This window comes from Ylistrum balloti, unplaced genomic scaffold (assembly GCF_031769215.1).
Source record: "Ylistrum balloti isolate Yb309-2 unplaced genomic scaffold, AGI_CSIRO_Ybal_v1 Utg371540, whole genome shotgun sequence".
NCBI classification, from domain to species: Eukaryota; Metazoa; Mollusca; class Bivalvia; order Pectinida; family Pectinidae; genus Ylistrum; species Ylistrum balloti.
The window spans coordinates 332,792-343,216 of NW_026782794.1; the positions used below are offsets into that span (position 1 = coordinate 332,792).

Consider the following 10,425-nt stretch of genomic DNA (forward strand, 5'->3'; position numbering starts at 1 on the left):
TCGAGCTTCCGTCGCAACATGGCAACTAAAGAAGCGAAAGGTAAAAAAGGGAAAGACGGGGAGAAACGAAGTGCTAAAAAGAGTGAAGAGTCGATAATTGACGATGAAAAGAAAGACGGATCCATTATCGGTGGCACTGAATCGTCTCCAACGGAAGATAATATCCAGGAGTCACCTCGGAAAGAGCCAACTCCTGAACCTGAATATGATGAACCAACTTTGTCTGAACTAATCATAGAAAGGTACGAATCTCTTGTTATATTACGAGAGCCTAGTTCGAAAGCGATTGGACAATATCGTGTGCATCAATCAGTGACGAAAAGAATGTTCAAGCTTGTGGTAACTGCATAGGAATTAGTATAAGTACATGTCAGTGCACAACACATGTACACTTTAAACACAATATTGTACATATGTACATGTATCCATATGTATGACTTTGCTCACTGCATGTATACTGTAACGCTTTACATCTGTCATTTTATCTGACACGCTTTTTCAAAGATAGACCACTGATTTACGAACACATTCGACATGTTTCTACTTTTTTGCTATTACGTTAATTTTTGAGGTACATTGGAACATGAAAGAGGCAAAGCTTAAAAAAGGCATACATTGTAATGTTACTAATTACCAAAACAGGGCAATCAGACCGAAACAATGAGAACATACAGTATGATGTACCTAGGCATAGATACAGTACAGTATGCTGTGTCTATAAAAAAAAGTCATGTGTGAATAAATCAAATAAAATGTTGAAGACTTGTCAGGTTGATAAAAACCATCAGTTGATTTAGCATTAATTGTTCTATTTTTTCATACCATGCATTACTGTGTTGTTGTGTCTGTATTGTTCTGATATCAGGATGAAAAGATGAAAGAACAATAATTTAGTGTTTTGATTCTCATCTTCTCTCAACAAAAAGATAAAACAACAAAGTGGCACAAATTAGCCACCAGACTTTACCCTTTGGATGGCATCTGACAGAGCCTTCCATATGTTGCTGAATGAGGTAGCAACAGGCCACTGTACTACAATGTGACTGCCTCAGAATAAACCTGGCTGTGATGGGACAATATATCAAGCAAACAGATAAACAATTACACTGTATGAATGCATCATTTTATGTACTTATAGTAATGTTTTCATTTGACCAGATATATTATTGACAAGGCAAATTCAAAATGGTTATGTTGAAAATTTACACCAGTTTCACTGTAGGGGAATGCAAAAATATCTTACTGCTGTAGTTACTGACATACATTATACACTGTCTTTGTTTACAGCTATGAGGGTGAAAAGATACGTGGACTGTATGAAGGAGAGAGTACAGCTCATTACACTGGTGGACATGTATACAAGGTAAAGTATCAGTAAAAATTAGATCTACTCTGAGGTCGTCTTATGTCATTTGAAGGAAAATCAATCAAATTTCTTCATTTATATTTTTCATTGTCATATGAAAATTGAAATATAATTTCATTTGGAAAAAAATCTTAAATTGATTAATTATTTATAAATTTCATCAATGTGTTATTCCCATAATGACAAAAACTAAGGCATTATCTGATAACTGAGTAGAGTAAATATGATATATTTCAGGGAATGTTTATGGAAGGCCATATGCATGGAAAGGGGAGTTACACTTGGTCTGATGGTGTGAACTATGAGGTAAACTAATATTTTTCTCTAATATTGTCAAACGTTCAGGAACTGCTGTATCAATAAGAATTATGAAGAATAAAACACCATTGATACTTTGATGCATTGCAGGGTTGCCACACATTTTTTTAACAATGCATCATGTTTCAATCAATTTCTCCCATTTTTCTTCTTTTTTTTTTTTTTTTTTTTCACAACCAACGAAATTCAGAATAAAACAGCCACAACTTAATAGTTTATCAGAATCCTTCAAAAGGACTGATTACTCTTTTGTTACCAAGGGTAATAATTTAGGCAAAATATGAAGATTTTTATCATCACATTGTAAAATGTAATTTTTTCTTGTCCCTTTTAAGGGTGAGTTTTACCAGAACAAAGTCACAGGAAAGGGAACATACAGATGGCCTGATGGAAGGTAAGGACTTACTCTTTGTAGAGGTGTACTTAATATTAAGACTACTGTAAATACATGTAAACTCATCATGTACCCTAAGTTTCCATCCACAGTAACGCCCCTTTCAATTTTTTCCAGGCATCTCCAAAATATGACTATATGATTTAAAACACTATAAAGTATCTTATTAAAGAATTCTTGTTTGTATTTTACATGAAGGCATTTTTGGATTCCACTCAGATCAGTATTAAATAAAAGACACATTAATGTCCTCCAAAGTGTTGTTTATTTACATTTCAACAAGAAAGAATTCTTGTTTGTATTTTACATGAAGGCATTTTTGGATTCCACTCAGATCAGTATTAAATAATAGACACATTAATGTCCTCCAAAGTGTTGTTTATTTACATTTCAACAAAAAAAAAACAAAAACAAAACTGAGATTCTGAAAAAGATAAAGTTTTCAAAACTAATAATTTAGTATTTTTTAATTGTCTTATCACCAGAAAGAAAAAATCAGTAACAATTTGGAAATTCATTTTTTTATGTTATAGCACCTATGAGGGAGATGTAGTGAATGGAAAACGCCATGGTGATGGAGCATTTCATTACAAAGGAAATAAGGTGTCTTATTCTGGAGAGTGGTGTGCAGGCAAAAGGAATGGAAAGGTTATTATCAGCCTCTATATTGCGTGTCAAGTGACATTTTCTTGCATTTATATTCTAAGCATGTAAATAGTGAACAAACAAAAAGAAAGAAAGAAATATAAAAAATTTTGCATATGTATAAAATTTGTACCTGTAGGTTTTATAAAATCAAATCATGTAAGATGAAGACTTCTTTCTTTTCATTATTAACTCAAACATAAAATGAATTCTTCATTAGCATACAATGTCTCATAATATATGGACAGTTTTGACTTGAATGTAACTGATTTTTTTTTTTTTCAGGGAAAGATGGAATATGACAGTGAAGGAAAGTCTTTCTATGATGGAGACTGGGTGAATAACATCAAGCATGGGTGGGGTACCCGTCAGTATCCCTCAGGCAATATCTATCAGGGGATGTGGTTCAACAATGTCCGCCACGGTGAAGGAACCATGAAGTGGCATGACAAAAACCAGCTCTACACAGGCAACTGGGAAAATGGCATCCAGGTTTGTTATAATTAGGATTTTGTCTGTTTTATAAATTACAAGTATATCACTGGATACATGCAGAAAAAAGTACCGGGGTATGCTGCCCTTTTCTCCTCCAAATACTGAAAAAATGTTCTTGTTTGCAGTAAAATTGAATTAAAAGATCTGTGATTGTATTTTTTTTAACTGGTATTACCAAACTATTACATGATATCATGAAAATTATCCTAATTAAAAAAATGTTTAACACATCAAAATTGAAGATATTGTGATAGTCAGTTACACTTCTAGTTTACATCTAAATTAACAAGTGCAAATCACATATTTTTTCACTCTTTCATGATTGTGTAAAAATTTTGATAATTAAGGTGTGAATATAATGTGAGCTTGGTGTATTTATATAGCATGGTATGGGCCAGCATATCTGGTTACTGCGCCGAAAGACAGGGTCACAGTACCCGCTTCGCAACATGTATGACGGTGAATTTGTCAACGGCCTCAGACATGGCTTTGGAACATTCTTGTATGCTAATGGTGCCAAGTACGAAGGTGGCTGGAAAAACAATATGAAACATGGAAAGGTTAGTGCAAGATATTGTGTAAACAATTCTTACTTTTTAAAAAAGGGAATTCATTAAGCTGATTATTTGATTTTACATATCTGATTATAGCATGCTCTCTATTAAGTAAAATAGAAATAAACTTGAGAGAGCATGATTGTTTTAAGTGATTTTTCTGAGCTACATAATATTTTAAAACATCAGTGTAGTATGACAGATCAGAGAGTATATCCAACATCTAAGGAAGAAATGGCTATGTTACATAGAGTGGTGCTGATTATTGATGGACAGTATGACAAAACATAGCATATCTTTGGGTAACTTGTTATGATTTATTTACATGGCTCTTCCATTGCAGGGTAAGTTCACTTTCAAGAATGGCAGAATCTATGAAGGAATGTTTGAGAGGGATCATATTGTAGAATACCCTGACTTCACTATGGACGGAGCCACTACACCTGACATCACACAGATCAGGACGCGAACACCGCTACCAGGAGGTAAGTAGAAAAGTCTAGAACAAATATTTTTTAAATTGTCAAATGGAGGAATATAAAACAAAGACCATGTACGGTATCCTTCAGGTGTTGTTTACCAGGTAATAGAGATAAAGAAATCCATATAGGCTTGTCTGTGAAGTATCTTTGAAAACTTTTTGGATGTGAAATTTGATTCAAAATTTAGAGCATGTTTGATTTTATTCCTTTTTACTCAAAGATTAACATTCAACTAGATAAATCAGATTCACAATACATTTTATCTAATATGTACATAAAATCTCAGTCCTATTCCCGAAAATTTCAAAAACGAAGTTTTGAAACATTTTGTTTTCCTGTCATACAGACAACCTGTCAGTCCACAGTAATGAGAGTAGGAACACCATTAGTCCAAGCTTCCAGCTGGATATAGATAATCTCCTGAATGAGTTGACAGATTACGACAGAGAGGAAGAGGCTAAGCAGGCAAGTTTACAGATAATTATTTATAGTATCACAAGTTGTATTGAACACATATGATACTGTTCATTTTTTGTGTATATAAAAGTTATCATTGTACATGAAATGTATAATTAAGTATCAATTAGTTATCTTACAATGAGTCCTGTTTAACAAAGTGGCACCATGTCTCTTAGTTGTTTTTATACTTTTTTTCTGGTCTATACCATATATTCACTTTGAAAAATTGTTGATATTGACTTCTTTGTTCATGCGTTTAAGAGTTGATTTTGGTTTTGTAACTTGGCTAAAGCAGAGCTAATGTTGATATATTTACAGGCCTTGTGTGTGGTGATGCGCAACATCAGTACCCTGAGGAAGATCTATAACTTCTATAGTAGTCTTGGTTATGAGGAGAGTTCAGACAATACCTTTGTTATGAACAAGATGCAATTTTGGCGGTTTATGAAGGACTGTAAGCTCCATGATGGTCCACTAACTCTCATGGATATGGACCGAATGCTTGGTAAGTATTACAGCAAATTGACAAAAGTTATCTCCCCTTACACAATGTCAAGATGTTGATGTACCTGTTTTGATTGTACTGGTAATTATCATTTTTTTTCCCAGTACCCTAAATAGTTCCTGTTAATTAAGGGAATACTGACGTTTTAATTGTTCCATGGCCTGTATATAGTCAGATCTTTAATTTGTCACTACAAGTTTTGATGTGTTTTGTTCAATATATTTGAATACCCAGGCTACAATAAGGCCAGTTACGAGGTCCACAATCCGTACGAGAGAATCTTAATCCGACAGTTTGTTAACAGCCTCATCATCTTAGCCTACTATCTCTACCATGAGGAGCATGAGTAAGTAAAGAATAGTCACAATTCAGTCTTTGTACCTTGTTCTAGTAAACTCAAAATTTCTTCATAGATATATTTTACTAAACTGAAAATTAGATACTCATAATGATGACAACAATTTATTTATGACTTAAATAAAAGTAGATTACATTTTGTGTGAGAGAGATTGCTACCATTTTCTGATGGAAGCATTTTCTGTTCTTTCTTTTTTTGATTTTCTTTGCCAAAACAATGTAATTTTTCTTTGCAGGGGAAATGAGCCTATCCTAGCCTCCTGTGTGTCCAAACTGATCCACCAAAAAATTCTTCGGCATGCATGCAATGTCAAAGGTATACCAATCTACATTATTCCAATCTTAAGGCTGTGTTAAAGTTTCATTCAACGGGTCTCAAGCTTGTTCACATTACGTCAGATTTTTAAGATGAAACACAATATTTTTTGTTTCACAAGATCATCATGGAACTTGTGTTTCATCAACTACATGACACAGTACCATCTAGGCAGTCATTTTCATGGGGATGAGATATTTGTGGTACATCAAAGTGATCACAAAAATCAAATCTGTGAAAATCTCAGTTTTGACAAAACATACATGATTAAAAACAAGATGGCTATTGTATTTTGTAAAACTTTTGTTAAAGTTAACTAGCAATATCCATGATAAAGGCATGCAGCTCTGACAACATCATATGTTCTTTTAGGTCACTTTTATCACGAGAATCGTCGTTCAGTGAATGCCCTGGTCCACCTTGACCAGTCTTATGAGGTGTACCAAGCTGTCTGTGCCCCTAGGAAGGTAAGTAGTGTTAGAAAATCTCAACTCTATTTACCTGTTTGTATTTATTTGCTGTGGATTTCATTCAGAACCCAGTGATTTTCAATTTAGTTCTTTTTTGGAATTTGAAGTTTTGCCACTTTTCCATTCTTGCATATTTCTACATTATAAACATTTCAAACGGAAAAAGGAAATGGTCATATTTTGATTAGCAGCTCTATATTTTCATGCTGTTATGAACCCTATACTAAAGGTATTGTAAAATGATGACTTAAAGCTTCTCTATTTAACAAAACTCATAAATATCACTTTTCAATGCAAATTTATGATTATATGTAGACACAATAAAGCCATATACAGCTGTTTAATACATCTAGGATTCATCAGGGTTACTAAATAGTTGAAACCAAGGAGGCAGCTGGGGAAATAAATGGTTAAATCCCATAATTCAGTCAAGTTCATGATTTTTGATATTGAATTATTTCAAAAGAAAGTTTATATGTATATACTGAATCATGTCACTATTCAAATGAATTAAAATGAGGCATGCAAGTTATGGCAAAACTCAGGAGACTAAAGTTCCACCAGCAAAATATACCACCTGCAATCTCAAAAGATTGTACAAATAACACACAAGTGAATAACACCTTTTAATATAATTTGACAATAACATACATTTTAGACAGGTGATTAATTAAACTACATGCATGGGACTGTGGGAGAGAAAACAGAAGTAGGAAAGAGTTGACCTGAGAAAATATTTCATGAGTAGAGAGGGGATAGAATTACCAAAGTTGAGAGGGTACAGGAAAGTACCAGTTGAGAGGGGAGTAGAGTTACAGAGAAGAGGCGAGATGAGGAAAAAAAACTGGTACAAGATGGTGGAGAGGGTAAACAGTCACCATGAAGAGCTAAGAGAGAAGGGAGTACGGGACAATGGATAGGAGAAAATGTATCTGATAGGAATCATATTTACAATATTGTTAAATGATAAATATTTCATTCTAATTACAGATATATATAAATCAAAGCTTGTTGAGGATTAGTCGGTACACAAATTCAAAAAAATACTTTATGTCAAAAACATTTAATTAGGTCTCATTCTTCTTTGTAGTTAGCACCAAAAGACAACTCCATGAAGATGAGACAGTTCCTGTACATGATGAAGGTTAGTAAAATGTTTGTCTATAATGTATCACAGAGCAGTGGTATCTTTTCTTCAATTTTTGTACAAAAAAAAAAAATCAGCTTGAATCTTATTTAACCAATTAACATCACACAACAGGATATCTTAGTTACTATGAGAAATCATGTTTTGCATCCAGGTGCTTTCCAACAAGTTGGTAAACTCAAATGCTTGTAATAAAGAAAAGCTCATTTTTCCCAAAACACATCTGGTAGGTTATGAAATAGTCCAATTTCTGGCTCATTATCTCATCTTTTATTTCCCAGTACATTGATTTGGTTTTTCATCACAATCTGAATATGAAATGTAGGCTTCCACACTAACATTTTCTGTTCCTTGTAAACATTTCAATGTTTTGTATTTAGGACCTGAAGTTGATCAATAATGACTTGACCCCTAAAGCTCTACTGGACATTCTCTCTTCGGATGATCCTCGGGTAGCTGATGGGGAAGGCTGCTGTAACCTGGAGTTGGAGGTAAAGTTTTTAAGATAATTTATGAAGGTTGTAACCATAGTAACACTGACATACTGAGTTAATTGGAAAAAATTATAGATGAACTATGATCAGGTATCTTTTAGTACTCTCTGCAAATATTATGTTACTGTTATGTTGCATTGAAGGATCTGTTCTTCATAGGGAGATAATTATGATGATTCTGTAAACTTTGCAATGTTTAACCTGCTATTTCAACTAATAACATTTCAAAACAAGTTTCTTCCTGTGTTGGAAAAGAGTAATGTACGGTATGATAAAGCTAACTTAATGTTTCCACTGCCTATTGAATTCACACTTTCTTTATATTCAAAAACGAGAAAGAAAATGATATACTTTTGAATATTATATTCTATATTTCATGAGAGTATATTTTGAAGTTGTACCACTCATGTGTTATATTGATATATATATACTGTGTGATTCGTTTTACAGATGACATTTTTGGAGTTTTTCGAGGCACTGATAGGTTCAGCTGAGGTGTTTGTCACAGAGTCAGTGGTTAAGGACCCCACCACTCCTAGACCCAGTACTGTCCTCACACCAGAACAGAGCATGTTCTCCATCCCTGTGTCTCCATCACGCATGGCAAGTCAGGTAACAGTTGACCACACCCACTTTAAGCTTTTGTAAACCAGTAAGGTGTTGATTTGTATTTAGAAGAAAAAACTGAGCAGTCCCCCTCATGCATAGTTGTTTTTGGGTAATGATCTTATAAAAACAAAATCTGTGTGAAATATTTATCAGCAAATTTCAAAACTAATGAACTTGAAAATGAGAATATGTTTTCTCATTTCTAATTCCAACTTATAAATTAAAACTTATATGTGACATACTTTCTAAATTTTCATTGAATGAGATATTTTAAAAAATCTTTTTCTACAAGTGGCACTCGCAAGAGTCCTTAACATTGTCAAATAGTATTATTATAAAAATCTGTAATGAAAATTGAAGTTATGTCAATTCTTCTTTTTGTTTTATATCCAGGTTGGAATGGATGCTGTGGAGTCCAATGCACAGGGTTCCCCTCGTCAGGGAACTGTTTCTCCGGAGACAAGCTCTCCAGTTAGAGCAGTTTCTTCAGCCGAGGGAACCACCAAGACTGGAGATATAACGTCCAAACAACATGAGGTAGATGTTTTGTTCGATTCACTTGCTAAAAAAAATCATATCACTGAAGTCTTTGGAATGGAGCTTCTTTAATGGTGTTTTGTTTTTTTGTAGACGTTATGAATGTGTTTAATATATAAAAAGAATATAGTATTTACATTGAGTGATCAGATCAGACTACATATGTTGAACTCTTCGGTTTTGTTCAATGTATTTTTATTAATGTTTTGTTCTGTTCTCAGTCTGGATCCATGGCCACAGGAGGGTCAGAAAATGATCACCCAACTGCTGTTAGCCGTCACGACTCTGTAAAAGGTACTCTCTCAGTTACTGTATTCTTCACCAGTCAAAGGTCCTTTACCATTTGTGAAATTATTCACTTGTGTTTACTTTATTGAAAAGATATCAGCCTTCATCTTCATCAAATTATCTACCAATTTAACTTTGTGAGAATATGTTTACATAAAAAACATTTTCCTTTCAGATATTCAGCCACTAGCAGAGCAACAAAAAAGTGCTTCGTTTGTGAGCACACACACCAATGCTACAGATGCTGATGGTCATATGTTGATGCAGAGCTCAGTCTCTATTGGGGGTCACACCTTGGGTGGCCAGACCGAGGGAGAAGAGGAGGGAGAATACAAACATGGTAAATAAACTGCTACATGTCTATGAACTGTAGATAAAAGAATTTAATGAGACAAAATGTTCTTTTGACGAAAATTAAATGATTTATGTTAAACCTTTAGTTGTATCTGACTATTTTTCAGTTTAAAATGAAATGTTTTTTATATTTTTGATTCCTCAAATGTTTTCACTTTGCAGTTGGTATGGCTGATACAGATGCTGAAGACGATGAAGAAGAGCTTGACGAGGCTACTCGACAATTCAACTTCTGGACACATCAAATCCATATTTTCTTTGTCCGCAAGTTTTTCCCTGCAGCAGAGAAACTTTCTCAGTTGAAGACATCCGTGGAGAAGAAGAGAATTGATGAAGCTAAGGAGCGTGTCAAAGCTGAACAAGATGCAGAAGCTTTAAGACAAATCGGCCAAAATTAGGATGGAATTTATCTGTGAGAAGATTAATCAGACTTATCAACACTTACGCTGTGTTTATTGAGCTTTGCCTGTGATAAAAAATGTTACCGTCCTTCGTGCTCTGTTTAATTATCTAAGTATCTTTGTCTTGTTTTTTTTTATTATAAAAATATCCACATTAAAAAAACTTTACTTCAAACATATATGAATATATCTTTATGTGAACAATGAAAGCATCTTGTTCAGCTGTGATGTAAT

The 10,425-nt window shown here is 33.8% G+C and overlaps 1 protein-coding gene across 1 annotated transcript; it reads left to right on the forward strand.

The window, feature by feature from the left end:
• The first annotated feature begins 18 nt into the window (after positions 1-18).
• Positions 19-10,334, forward strand: LOC132562886 (radial spoke head 10 homolog B-like). The gene is made up of 20 exons (XM_060227663.1): positions 19-242; positions 1,288-1,363; positions 1,604-1,672; positions 2,020-2,078; positions 2,612-2,726; positions 3,009-3,215; positions 3,602-3,778; positions 4,116-4,257; positions 4,601-4,719; positions 5,032-5,218; positions 5,453-5,564; positions 5,812-5,891; positions 6,264-6,358; positions 7,452-7,505; positions 7,889-7,999; positions 8,453-8,614; positions 9,005-9,148; positions 9,370-9,442; positions 9,612-9,776; positions 9,953-10,334. The coding sequence occupies exons 1-20, from the start codon at positions 19-21 to the stop codon at positions 10,186-10,188; spliced, it is 2,607 nt and encodes an 868-aa protein (XP_060083646.1). The 3' UTR covers positions 10,189-10,334.
• Positions 10,335-10,425: the final 91 nt, after the last annotated feature.